Here is a 15,164-nt window from a genome sequence, read left to right on the forward strand (position 1 = left end):
TCCACTTCCTGAGACGCCTGAAGCGGGCCAACCTCACTCCTCCCATCCTCACCACGTTCTACAGAGCACCATTGAGAGTGTTCTGACCAGCTGCATCTCCGTGTGGTTTGGCAACTGCAATGCTGGTGATCTTAGCAAACTACAATGCATTGTTAAAGCAGCTGCCAAGATCATCGGAACATCTCTCCCTCTGCTACAAAACCGCTGCATCAGTAAAGCCTCCAGCATCGTGCTTGACCCCTCTCACCCCTCACATATACTCTTTTCTCTCCTTCCATCCTGCAGACACTACTGCAGCATCGGGGCCTGATCCCCCAGACTGCGGAATAGCTTTTTCCCACAAGCCCTCAGACTCGTGAACTCCCTCTCTCCCCCACACAAACTGCTAACCGACTCTTTTGCACTTTACACACCACTGCCTCTGTAAGACATGCTGCTCTATGGACATTTATTTACTCCAGGTTTACAAGCTGCTACACTGGTCACTTTAAACTCCAAACTGTAAATTCTAATTGAGAAGTTTCTTGATCACCTTAGACTTAAGCTTTTATTTATTTTCTTCTCCTTTCTTTATCTATTTATTGCCTTTTTTGCACTGATCTAACCGGAGCCCCATAGTCTTGTGTCTCTGTATGCTGCACCAGATATAGTAGAGATAGAATAGAATAGAATAGAATTCAACTTTATTGTCATTGCACATGCACAGGTACAGGGCAACGAAATGCAGTTTGCATCCATCCAGAAGTGCTTTAGTGATATAGATATATTACAATATATATTAGCAATAATATAGATATGTGAGTATATTACAGAAATGGGTCTATTATGGTATGTTATAATGTACACGGTATGAAGTATGTTGTGAATTACAATAAAGTTTCTTTTGACTTGACATTGACTAATACTGTAGTGAAGAAAGTTGAAAGGTCACAGAGCGACTGCTGAATCTTCTGCTCTAAACATGAACTCTGAACTTTGTGATGCTTCAGGAGGAAAACTGCTTCAGTTATTCTCTCAGATTAGTTTCATATTTTCTGCATCAGATTTGAGTGAGATCCTGGAATGAAGACAGAAGAAAAGACTTTGTTCAAAGTTTGATTTATAGTCAAACCTTCCAGTTTATTCACACAATAAAACATCAACACAATATATGAATTCATTCATTAAAATCACAGTTTTTCCTCATTTGTTTGATGATTTTGACAAAAACAAACACAAACACACACACACGGTCTGCCATACTCATAAAGAGAAATGTCGACATTTTTCAATACAAATATTCCAGAAACATTTAGAGGATAGAGAAGTTTACATTTTCATGTGGAGAAATATTTTAGTAAATCAAAATGATGATGAGCAGTGATAGCCTCCATAAACAGTCACAGGAAAGATCTCCTTTAAAAACTCAGAAACATCAAGAGAACAACTAGAAGATGTGGAGGTACCACCCATAATGTTTGACTGACAGCTGATCTCTGTGCAGAAATGATGGAGAGAAAATAAAATGAAACTAAAATACAGATTTAAACCCACAATATGAAAGACTTCAGTCTATTTGAGCTTAATCAACTCAGCAGTGGCTCCATAATCATAAAACAACAGTCCAGCATAGAGCGGCTGAGTGAATGTGGTCTGGACTCTGTGGAGGAGAGTCATGGTTTCAGAGACGCTGTAGAAGGACAAAATACCTGCTCTGTGATCCAGGTACACTCCTACTCTGGAGGAACGAGGACCTGAGACACGAGTTTGGATGTTGTTGTACAAAAATGTATAACTGTAGTTGTTACAATCTAATGCCCAAGATTTGTCATTACGTCCAAGTACACATTCATTACCCCCTCCTTTTCTGCTGATATTCTTGTATGCGACTGCTACTCGAACTCCTCCCCCTCTCCACTCCACCTCCCAGTAACAACGTCCAGTCAGACTCTCTCTGCTCAGGACCTGCTGCCAAGTAAATCTGTCTGGATGATCAGAATAAGACTGTTGTTCTTCCATTACTGTTGTTTTTCTGTTCCCCTCTGATAATAACAGCTGTTTGTGTGCTGTGTTTGGATCCAGTGTGATTTCACATGAATATTTTAAGAATCCAGCTCTGGTCTTTGGCTCTGGTTGTGACAGTAAAACATCCACTTCAGTGACTGTCAGTGAGATGTTTGTCCATTGTTCTCTCAGAACGTCCTGTAGTTTATCTCTGACCTCTGACACAGCTGCTGTCACATCCTCAAAGTAGCTCAGAGGACGGATATTGATGCTGGATGAGTCTGTAGACTCACTGAGTGCTGACAGTAAGGGGTAGTTGTGTAGAAACTGGATGTGATCCTCTGTGTGTGAGAGCTGCTTCAGCTCAGCATCTTTCCTCTTCAGCTCAGTGATCTCCTGCTCCAGCTTCTCCTCAAGCTCTTTGACTCGACTCACTTCAGTTTCCTGCTGGGATCTGATCTGCTGCTTCACATCAGAGCTTCTTTTCTGGATGAGATGGATCAGCTCAGTGAAGATCTTCTCACTGTGCTCCACTGTTTGATCAGCAGACTGATTGATGGCCTCCACCTCCTGTTGAAGCAGCTTCACATCTTTCTCTCTGTCCTGGATTCTCTGCTGGATGTTTTGTCGACTCACCTCCAGCTCTCTCTGCCTCTCAGTCCTTTCTGCTGCAGCTGAGACTGTGTCGTGGCCTTTATGTTCATCCACAGAGCAGAGATAACAGATACTCTGCTGATCAGTACGGCAGAACATTTTCTTCACCTCATCATGACGAGAGCAGATGTTCTCCTGGAGCTTCTTGGAGGGCTCCACCAGCTTGTGTTTCTTGAATGAAGCTGCAACAATATTATGAGTCTGAAGGTGTTTCTCACAGTAAGATGCCAGACAGACTAAACAGGACCTGAAGGCTTTCATTTTTCTCCCATTGCAGACATCACAGGCCACATCTTCAGGTCCAGCATAGCAGTGATCAGCAGGAGCAGCTTGGAGTCCAGTCTTCTTCAGCTCCTCCACTAAATCTGCTAACATGGTGTTTTTCTCCAGGGCAGGCCTCGCTGTGAAAGTCCTCCGGCACTGAGGGCAGCTGTAGATTTTCTTCTTTTCCTCTTCATCCCAGAAGCTTTTAATACAGTTCATGCAGTAGCTGTGTCCACAAGGAATAGCCACCGGATCCTTCAGTAGATCCAAACAGACTGAACAGCAGAATTTTGTTTGGTCCATTTGATTCATGTGCTGTGCCGTTTCACGGTCTCTCAGTGACTGTCAGATAGTTTGACTTCCTCTGAACAGAAACAACCTCTGTGCTCTGAAGGGAAACAGATCTCTGCTCTTGTTCACCTTTAGACCCATCCTGATACAGACACATCTGTGAAGGGAGATATATTCTTACAGAGCAACCAAGAGCCAATCACATGATGCAGTGTGTGTTATGTGTGATTACATCATGCAGTAACAAGTCTGACCCAGTTAAAGTTTAATAGTTTATCTTTACTTGGATGTTTGAAATGTGACAGTCAACACTCAGCGAGTTTATTTTATATTTCAAAAAGTTCAGCAAAGTTTAGGATGCTGTGATGAATAAAAATAAATCAAACTTTATATTTTGACATTTTCTAATCTTAGTTCATTCTCACACTTACAGAATGATGCATGGGAACAACTGACTCCACTAAATCAAACCTATGTTCAAATGAGATTATGATCATTAAATAGTAACAAATATTTAAATTTAGCAACAACAAATGCAGATCGGTCCACAGTGTTTACAAAAACAAACAAACAAACAAACAAACATTATTTTGTAGTCTTTCCTGTGTACACAGTCACAGTGGATTTAAAAAACCTGAACTGTTTAGTAATTTTTCACAAAGTATCCATGTCAGTAATTCATTCAAATGTATTTTGGTCTTAAACTGATCCAGTAAATGTAACTTTTTCTCACCTACTTAATCGAGTATTTTAGTTGTTTAACTGTCATTATAACTAAACGGAACATCCAAAGCTTTTCTCACTGCAGTTTTGTTGTGCAGTTATAGCAGCACTTTGAATCATCCACAGTTTTATAGAACTGTCTGTTGAATTGTTGTTTTGTTTGGTGCGATGGTTCATTTATTTAAATATTGATGATAATTTGATATATTTGATTATTTATTACTGGTGCAAACAATTCATTTCTTCATGGTGCAAATATATAGTAGACTCAGGAGTTTAACTCAGTTTTCTTGGCCTTTGTTTATCGTTTCATTTAAAATCTTAATGGGTAAATCAGAATCAGAATACTTCATTAATCCCAAAGAAAATTAGGGTTACAGCAGGCAGCACGCTAATGGCGCATGCACACTTACAAAGAAACCTTCTGACCAACTTTACACAAACATCACATTGGGGAGACATGTCAGAAAGGTAGGCTGATAGGAAAAAAACAACAAAAATACATAACATGAGGTTAGAGGAGGACTCAGACTCAGACTGAGCTCCTAGTGGGAGAACAGTTTGATAACAGAAAAAACACCTCAGCACAAAAAGCACATGACTATCAATACACCATAGAAACACAAGACAAGCAACAGGGGCGGGTACAGGGTAAGAGAGAGCCGGTGTAGACAGCGCATCCGGTCCTGCAGCATGTCTGCGCTGGTCCAGTCGACTGCCATCTGCCCCGGTAGGGCACAAGCATCGAAGGCGTTTGGAAACGGAGGGGGGATCAGTGTGTGCATATCAGTGCAAGTGTGTGTGTGTGTGTGTGTGTCCAGAGTTCAGCTGAGACAGTGTCCTTCGCCCTGCTAGGCTAAGTAAACAGTCTTCCAGCCAACCCAGGTGGCCTTGCATGGAATGGGGGGAAAAGTCTTTTTTTGTTTCACACAGCAGTAATGCATTCCCATACACAACCTTCCTTTCAATTAAAGTAACACTGTTTCCATGCATGAAAAGGAGCAGGAAGAAGAATAAATTCTTATTAATACCTGCCCCCTATCTGTGGTAATACAAGTAGGCAACCAAAATTACACTATGACAATTTTCTGCACATAACAAAACAAAGCAAACAGAACAATATACTCAACAATGAGCAATACCACTAAATATCAAACTAAAAGATCATTTTTCTGCAATTAAATTCTATTCTTTTCAACTTCTTCATATTGGTTTATCATTTTATTCTTATAGCAGATTTTAAATTGAGAAACATTTATACAACACTTAAGATGATCACTGAGAGAATTCCAGTTTCTTATGCCGATGACTGTTGGACACATTTGCCTTTGTGTGGTTCGAGCAAACCGGTGCTTAGGACAGAACCACCACTCACAACCACTAGCACTTTATATAGCCTCTGTAGAAACTATCTACACCCTCACTTATCTTAACTGCACTACTGTATAGCTCTGTGTAAATAATCATTCTGTACATTCAATAATCTTTAATCCTACAACTGTTTACAACTTGCATAGTTCCCATTTCTGTATAGCTGTATATCTCAGATTTCTGTAAAGTTATTTATTTCATATTCTGTATAGTTTTTCATATTTATATCCTGTTCATATCCTGTACATAGCTTGTACTCACTACAGCCTGTACATACTTAGTTATAGAATATTCACAACATACTTCATACCGTGTACATTATAACATACCATAATAGACCCATTTCTGTAATATACTTACATATCTATACTATTGCTAATATATATTGTAATATATCTATATCACTAAAGCACTTCTGGATGGATGCAAACTGCATTTCGTTGCCCTGTACCTGTGCATGTGCAATGACAATAAAGTTGAATTCTATTCTATTCTATTCTAAAATAAAACTTCCTTTTGCCGTCCCCATTTTCTGAACACAATACAAATAAACTTTGTAACTTAAGAGGTAGTGTTTTATTTTTTGCCCTAAACATAATAGTTAAAGTCTGTAATTTCACTATGTCTTCTAGTTTTAACAATTTCGATTTTATAAACAAATTATTAGTGTGTTCTCTATATTTAACAATATGCATAATTCGAATCGCTCTCTTCTGTAATAAATATAATGGTTTCATATTAGTCACGTATGTATTCCCCCATACTTCAACACAATAGCTCAGATAGGGTAGAAACAATGAAAAATATAATATTCTCATTACCACCAGCCGGCCAGGCTTCTACCTTTCTACCCTAGGTTTTAAAGGTAGAAAAGCCAACTGGCTGCTCTCGGGGGCTCTAAGTGGTAATCTAATATATATCTAACATTACCCAGGATATAAATACTTTTAGCCAACTTTTTTTTTAACATGTTCAATATGTGATTTCCATGTTAACTTGTCATCCACTATTACACCCAGAAAACGGAATTCTGTCACTCTTTCAATTAATACTCCCTCTATAGATAATACTATCTCTTCCTCCTTTACACGGTTTCCGAATATCATAAACTTCGTTTGTTCCAAATTCAGTGATAACTCATTTACATCAAACCATTTTTTCATTTTTTTCATTTCAATAACCATAATTTTAGCCAATTCTTTCAAGTTCTCTCCGGAACAATAACAATTTGTATCGTCTGCAAACAAAACAAAATTCAACATTTTTGACACATCACAAATGTCATTTATATATAAATTAAAAAGTTTTGGTCCTAAAACAGAACCTTGAGGGACCCCACATTCTATTTTCATTCTATCAGATGAATTGCCTAAACACTGCACATACTGAAACCTATTATGTAAATAGCTGCTTAACCAGTTCAATACTATTCCTCTCACACCATAAGTTCTTAACTTAGAAATCAAGATGGAGTGTTGCAGAGTGTCAAAAGCTTTTCTTAAATCAATGAATAGTATATTTATTATGATGTGTTGCTGATGAAATGTCTTCAATAGTATTCATTAATGCTATTGCTGTTGATCTGTTCCGTCGAAATCCGTACTGACTTTCGCTTAACAGTTGATGTTTTTCAATGAAACTATCAAATCTTTGTGCAAAGAGTTTTTCAAGCACTTTATAAAACTGTGATAGCAATGATACTGGTCTATAATTATTAAAACTATGTCTGTCTCCCGATTTATAAAGAGGGATAACTTTTGCCACTTTCATTCGGTCAGGAAATACACCCGAATCTCTTGTCTCTTGTGTTCTGGGGGCCTCTGGATGTCTGGAGTTTTGATCTCCTCCATACCTGCTTCATACCATAGAGGACAGGGCTGTGGCTCCCCACACTCCCTAGCAGATCATTACATGGAGAAACCTTTGGAATGCAAGCATGCTGATCTACACAGGTATGCACACAGGTGTACACACGGGTATTCACAGACGCGGACTACAGCTTTCTTGGCTGCTGCCTCAAAGCACATTGTGCGCTGTCTATCTTGCGTGCTGCACAATATCGTTTATTATTTAGTAACTATTGATATCTACTGCTAGCTAGTTTATTGTGATGGTGCTTTTTTTTTTTTTCTTATTATGTTGCTCTTTGTTGTTTGCTTTCTCTTCTGTTTGTTTGTTTTTTCTCCATACAGGTGACCCAGGTGTTTTGTTTTTTTTGTTTGTTTGTTTTTCTTTCTCTCTCTCCCCCCCTCCCCTTCTCACCGTCTCTTCTCCCCTTTGGTTTTCTTTCTCTCCCTCTCTTTCTTTCATTCTTTCCCCCTGTCCTATCCCCCAGTCATGTCTGTCCCGTTTGTAACAACTGAAAATAAAATAAATTCAATAAAGGTCAATCAAATGGACCAATATGGCAAGGCCATGATGATCCACTTGGTAAAATAAATCCGGTTGGCATCTTTCTTGGCCTTAAGACAACAATTCTGAGGGCTATAGATCCAAAGGGGAAAAAAAAAAAAAAAAAAAAAAAAAAAGGAAATACACCCGAATAAAATGAGAGATTAAAAATATAACAGAGAGGTTTGATTATACAATCCAAGGTATTTTTTACGATGACCATGTCTAACCCATCAGTCAGTGGATGTCTTGTTTTTAGATTCTGCTACATTAGCTATGATTTCTTTTTCAGTGGTTTCCCCTAAAAACATAGACTTTACCACTCAATCTCAAAATCATCTCAAATCATCTCAAACTGGTTTCTTGAACATGAAGATGAGTTCACTGTACTCCAATAGAGCATCTTTGGGATGAGGTGGAACGGCAGATTCAAGTCAACAATTAATGAACATGACTTCATGACGCAGTTCTGTCAGCAACAGGGGTCATACCTGCTATAAACAAGGTGTACCTAACAAAGTGACCAGTAATTGCATATATGCTGTTATGATGAATGTTTATAATAAATATTAACTGAGAGAGAAAAGATACACCAAAGCTACTCTAGGGTAATAACAAAACGAGGGAAATTAACTAACTACATCTAACTGTTTTGGATTCAGAACAATTATTTTCAACCTTTTATGAGGATTAAAATTTAATTCTGGATTTATTTTGGCAGCTTGAACTAGTTAAAGAAGATGCTGCCTATCCTGACATTTACATGAAAAGTCAAAACTACTATTTAAGCACAATGACGACAGACTCCAGGCAGACAATCCTGTAAAACATGGAAATATGAAGCATCTCTGATGGCTCAACACAGTAAGAAGAAGGGATGGAAATGATGTATAACTAGTTGAATACTGGAATCGGTGTTTTAAGCTGTGATGTAATAAACTAGTGCTGGGAAAATGAAAAAGAAAGAAGACAAATGTTTCCCTTTTGTGTTTTCCCGATTATGTGTCCAATATTTAAAAAACAACAACAACTATCTATCATGTACAAACTCTTAACAGGAATAAACCTGAAACCAATTGTTCTGCTGGGGAAGTTTCGTAAGCGGTACGAAGTTTAAAAACCACCATTCACCTGAGGGAGGCCCCCAGGAGCTCAGGTCTGACTGGTTTCAGTGACCAGAAACTGGAATGTACGGTGAGCAAACTGTGTTAAAATGCAGTGACTGATAAAAGACGGATGAGCACCATCACCATCACAATTAGTTGATCAATATTCTCAATAATATAACAAAAGGCTTTCTTACAGACTGTATTATAATACAAATACAAACCACACATGGATTATTGCATGGTCCTGAAGCCAGCAGCGCCCTTGGTCATGAGATTGGTTTTAAATGTTTGCTGTATTATTGTTTTTAAATCATTGGAGTATACAGATTTTAAAAGTGTTTTATGATTACAATAGTTCGTAAAGTAGCAGAAGTATTCACACATCACAGTGATGGAGGTTAAAGGTTAATTATCAACCTTCTGTGGAGGAAATAAGGTGCTTGTTGTGCACTACGTTCAACATTTTCCTAATGTACCTTCAAACAGCTAATACCGCTTGAGCATTCCTGTCTGTGCCTAATGTCGAGTCATAGTCATGTAGTTTCTCTTTTCAAGTTCTTCTTGATGAAAATCACACTTTAACCTTTGACTTTCATAAATGATGTGACAGACTTAACACCATGTTAAGTCTATTTGGCAAATTCTGATCAATTATGAAGGATTATCCAGAATATTCTGACCGGCTACCTTTGATAACGCAGAAACAGAAATCTTGAGTTGTGGTATCAGGGTGCTCAGCCCACAGATATTGAACTTCACATACCCCATCTGCCTCCATTTGGGACTGCAATGGCCTTAAAAACCCTACACATATCTTCCCTACTTAAGTGCAGCCTTTTTTCTAATGGAATTACAATATCGGCATCTGGCCTCTGACTTCTCATCAATTGTGTGGGCGTCCTTTAGAGGACATTTCATCGGAATAAAGGCAAATACGGGTTTGCCTTTATCTGCAGAAATATGTGGCCTGTAGCCAGTGGGTGGGGCACCACATGCTCGCTCTCACTGTTAGATTGGATAGAAAAGTCTGCAGCAGGACAAGCGAATATTAATGACGTTTCTGAGTGTTTCGATTCCATCAAGAACAAAAACAAATCTTAGCTAACCAACACTCACTGGGTTTTAGTGGATTACTATATTTCACAGAAATATTACAGAAACAGTTTCTTTGGTACAATAATCCAGCTGTGCAGAAATCAGGGAGTCGGGAAGAAGCAGCTCATTAAATTCTATGCTTGTTTAAGACTGAAGCACATATTATATTATCATAATACCAGAGCTGAACTGGATGACTCATTCCTCATTAAATTACTTCAGATGTTATTTAAAAAAAATATATATATATTTTATGGAAGTAAAGCTGCTTGTGCTGCCACCTAAACCAATCATAACGTGGCCTCAAATGTTAAAGTAACCTTATGAGCAGAAACTGATATAAGAGACTATCAGTTATGGAGACAAAGATAAAGGCAAAAAAAACCTGTATTAAATTAAATAAGCAAACTGATATGAATGAACCTTACATTTAGATAATACAAATCATCAGCAAGAATAATAAAAAACAAGCAAAAACAAATAATAAAACAAATCTCAGCTAACGTGGAAGCTACACTGCAAGGTGGTCTGTTTAATAAATAAAATGTGACAGGTCACATACAGGACCATTAACATCTCTGTAAACAGAACTCAGCTCCCACAAAGCTCCAAATGAAGAAAAACTGCATCTGCATGCAGAGAACTGTTTGTGGAGACATCCAGCATATCGACGCACAGTGAGTGAATGATGAAGAACAAACCATAGCGAGGGGCAGGGCTACTACACTGCATTGTGTCCATCAGGTAAAAAAAGAAAAGAAATCTGTTGGCTAATCTACACCATATCAATAACAGCTTCCTTAAGGTTTTAAAATGCACTGCAGCTGCATTTTAAAACATATCTACAAGCAATGCCAAAGAAACACACAGGTATGAGTACAGAGGTACTATGAAGGTAGCTCACTTCTTACTGGAGTATATCACCATAGTGACTTAAACTGTAGAGCAAACCTGCTTCAGAGCAGGTTGTGTTTGAGATTACGGATCAACAAGTATGAAATCACCACTTAGCTACCAATCAGTTCTCTGGAAAACTGCTTTACAACAAGTACCTGAAAGATCCCTTTGGACTGCTGTGCCATGGATAGTGGGAGGATCTTTCCATTGATGAGCATCAGTAGTCTAATCAGTTTAGATTCTTAAATTCGACTTCATTCTTTGACTTTTCCCATTTGTCTGCAGAACAATTTCACAACATTTTGAATTCCTCTATAAACATTAATCTCGTTTTTTCTTTTGTCTGCAACACTTGTCCCTAGCATGTCCTCGTCCATGAAAGCATTTAATCTTATCTGAGCAATTCCTCTTGGTCTCCTGTATCACTGCTCATCATTCGACATGCTTTTCCCAGTATATCCACGGCCATTTTTGTATTTATGCTTGTATTTTCTCCCAGACTGGTAAACATCAACAGAGCTCAGCAAAAGAACTTTTAGTTCCTATTTGAACTTTATTAATACAAGTGTTTAACCTTTTCATGTTTATAGTTTTATCTTTCTTTGTAAAGTCAGCTGTTCTGCTGCTCTGTATGTGATTGGTCAGATGCCCCCAACGCCACCCCTTTCATGTAAACAGGCTAGTAGCTAAAATGGGAAACCCTGGTTTACCTCATAGATTGATAACTAGCGTCATGTGATCACTTAGTCTGATTGACAATGTTGGGATAAGTTAATCAAGATAACAGAAAGATTTCTTGAGTATGATGAACAATGAATTTAACTCCTAAATGTGACTTCCTAACACAGAATGTGATGACGTCATACGCTTTGCACTTTGATGTGTGGTGATTGGAAGTGTCTGTGTGGTGCAGCCTGGACAGACCAGACCAGCTGCACCACACAGACACTTCAAACCTCACCCGAGGACAAAAAGCACAAGAACAACAAGAAAAAAAGAAAGAAAACAAACCTTAGAAACATGCAGGGTTACAGGAGAAGCCAGCCGTGCAGAGTCTGAATTTAACTCCTATTTATGACTTCCTACCAAAGAATGATGATGGGAGAATTTCGATTTATTTATTACGCGTTAGTTTTATGGGTCTGTTCCACTTAAGGTCAGATTGGTGTCTATGAACCAAAATGAGTTTCACACCAAGACTAAACTCGTGTCATGGTTTGCATTATGCAGTGGTTACAGTGGTGACACTTATTAGACTCTGAAGTCTGTGCACCAGTTTTTCAGGGTCCTATAGGTGCAATTGTTGCGACCACTGTAAATGTGACACCATCACAGAAAAATTGTATAAAATCAGAAGAAGAAAGAGAACTCTAATATGATGGCTGCACACCAGCTGGATCATTATAACAACATCACATCACATGAGTAACTTCAACATGACGAGACTTCAAGGACTCCAACAATGTTCATACAGTGAGGATAAATAATGTTTTTTTTTATTATTTATTATAAAAAGGACACAATATAGATATATAAAATGCAGCCAGAACTCCAATAACTAACATGTCCATTAATTTGACACGTTGATTTATATATAATTTCTTTTTCTCTCTTAGCTTTTCAGCTCCACATTTTTGCCATTTCTTCCACACTCAACTCTTTTCTACAAGCTGAGCACACAGTGAAGGTAGGGGAGGGCTGGTGGCATTAAGAGATTTGATTGGGCAATCTAGGGGCCAGTTAGTTCTTTCCTTTGGTGAAAGTTGGGCTCTTCAATTCAGCATGGTACAACTCCAAAGATTCTGCAACATCAAACCCTCTGTCTGCTAATATTACATCCAGTTACAAGATGAGCTTCCCGACCCCCTGAACTACAGATGCCCTACATGACTGTTAGGACAACTTATGTATTGCAAGTATGCAGTACTAAGAATAACTTGATGTTTCTGACTTTGCATTATGAATTGTTTATCCACTGACAAACATTTCAAGTTCTACTAAATTAAAAGACAATTTGTGGTAACCTGATTAGGATTCAAAAAGAATAATTAACAACACTTCTTGTAATGGTGTTAAAATCAGCCCAGCTTTTATTTTCATATGCAAAAAGTAAAAGCAAATCAGCCAACATACTGGACACATAATTGTCAATTATACTGTCACCATTGTTACTGGTATTGAAAGCTTATTGATAATTTGTCCAAGTAAGGAATGCCCTCTCACAAATGTCATGTGACAACCTCATTGGCTTACGGAACTGTGATGTCACACACATTTAGAATCTTACCACCACTGTGATCCTTCGATCCTTTGATCCTAAAACCTATAAATAGGGGTGAGACGCAAGAACTTTTAGTCCGTTATTCGCAGCATTTATGTTTGCAGCATTCAAACGAACGTTCGCCAGAGAAGCCCTTTTTGGATCCTTTTCAGAGTCACTGTTAACAGATTCCAACATGTCTCCAAGAAAGCAGAAAAAAAGAGAAAACGTAAAGCCCAGCGCTCCTCTTTGCAATCGAGAAGACGATACGCAACTGCAGAAGATGTGCTTGGAAGAAATGCATGAGGAAAATCTCATGAACAATCACAATACGCGACACCCGCCCCAGCCAGAGTACACCAATTACATCTGGGAAAGTTTTTTTAAACAACGAACGGAGATTATCTTACTGAGAGAGCACTGTGAGAGAAGGACCGCTGAAGCAGATAAACTGTTCAGACAGCTTCTCGATAAGGAAGATATTATAAAGGAGAAAGAAATGGAACTCCTAGACATGCGGGGAAGGATCTTTGAGCTCCAAGCAAAGCTTAATAAAGTACAAGAAAAACCAACAGAAGAAATCCTCCAACAGAAGAAAAACGAGAAAGAGAGGGAAAAAAAGATTCAGGAGCTGCAAGTAAAGCTGGATGAAGCTCTGCAAAAAAATCAAGAACTCCTCCAAGAGAAGAAACAACTGGTCATAAAACTCCAAGGCACTGAGATAAATGAAAAAGTGCTGAAAGGAAGGGTTGAGTTTCTTCGAAAGAAAGCGCAACAGACCATGAAAAAGGAAGATATGGATTGCAAGCTTCAGGACAGCGAGAAACACAAGGAAGCCTTGCAAATAAAGCTTGATGAAGCTCTGCAAAAAAATCAAGAACTCCTCCAAGAAAAAGAACAAATGGACATAAAGCAGCGCAAACTGCAAGGCATGGAGGGAAAGTACAAAGCACTGCAGGCGAAGCTTGATAAAACACTGAACAAAAATAAAGAGTTGCTTCAAGAAAAAAAGCAACTAGAAATTAAACAGAAAGAAACGGACTCCAAGCTTGAAGGCGTGGAGGAAAAATACACCGCGCTGAAAATAAAGCTTGATAAAACAGTGCAAAGAAATAAGGATTTCCTACAAGACAAAGAACAATGGGAAATAAAGCAGAAAGAAGATAAACAAATTCTCCAGGACTTTGAGAGGAAAAACCAACAACTGCAAGACTGTTATAACCAACTGAACTCCAAAACAACTGAGCTGGAGGGGGAAAAGAAAAAAGTGCAAAAACAATGCTCAGAGATGCAGAGTAAGCTCAGTGACATGCTGAGAAAAAACACAGAACTGGAGAAACTTTCCAACAATTTGAAGTGCAAAAACACTGAGGTGCAGATGTTAAAGCAGCAAGTAGAGAAAACAAACAAAGACCTGCAGTGTACACTTCAAGAACTCGAGAGAAGTCAGCAGCTACAAGACGCACACAACAAATTACAACACAGTTATACAGAGATGCACGAGGCAAAGCTTATGCAGGAGGCCAAATGTAAAGAACTGAAAGAAAGGCTGGAAGAAAAACAAGCCAAATTAGAAGAAGTGGAGACAACATGCAGGAAACTTGAGAAGGAAAACACACAAACAATTGATGAGTTACGAACCCTCATCCTAGAGAAAAGAGTGCTCGTGGAAAAGATCACGGAAAAGAAGAAAAAACGCTTCCGCTTCTTCTGGAGAAAGAGCACTCCTGCTTTTTCTACTTTTTCTACTTTTCCTTCTGCTGATGTCACCCCGTCTTCCTCCTCCACCGTTGCATCGTAATTTCCACCTTAACTCCTAACACCTGCCCCATCTCCCCCCCTCTCTCTCTTTCACCCTCACCCCCCAACCAGTCCCGACAGTTGACTGCCCCCTCTAGAGCCTGGTTCTGTCATAGGTTTCTTCCTTTAAAGGGAGTTGTTCCTATCCACTGTCGCACCCAGTGCTTGCTCAGAGGGCATAGTTGGGGTTCTCTCTCCTCTCTTTCCTCCTTTCTATCCCTTTCCTTTACCCTCTTCTTTAACCCCCACCCCTCCCCCTTTTCTATTCCCCCGCTTTTCTATTTCCTTAATAATTTAATAATAAACACAATTGGCTACATTTTAAA

The 15,164-nt window shown here is 38.7% G+C and overlaps 1 protein-coding gene across 1 annotated transcript; it reads right to left on the bottom strand.

The window, feature by feature from the left end:
• Window positions 1-1,082: 1,082 nt before the first annotated feature.
• Window positions 1,083-4,050, bottom strand: LOC146647587 (tripartite motif-containing protein 16-like). The gene has a single exon (XM_085388072.1). It carries the CDS (start codon window positions 3,211-3,213, stop codon window positions 1,552-1,554), a length of 1,662 nt encoding a protein of 553 aa, XP_085244198.1. The 5' UTR covers window positions 3,214-4,050; the 3' UTR covers window positions 1,083-1,551.
• Window positions 4,051-15,164: the final 11,114 nt, after the last annotated feature.

This window comes from Rhamphochromis longiceps, linkage group LG18, assembly GCF_057381845.1.
Source record: "Rhamphochromis longiceps isolate RC_006_pf linkage group LG18, R_longiceps_female_GT1.1, whole genome shotgun sequence".
Taxonomy (NCBI): domain Eukaryota; kingdom Metazoa; phylum Chordata; class Actinopteri; order Cichliformes; family Cichlidae; genus Rhamphochromis; species Rhamphochromis longiceps.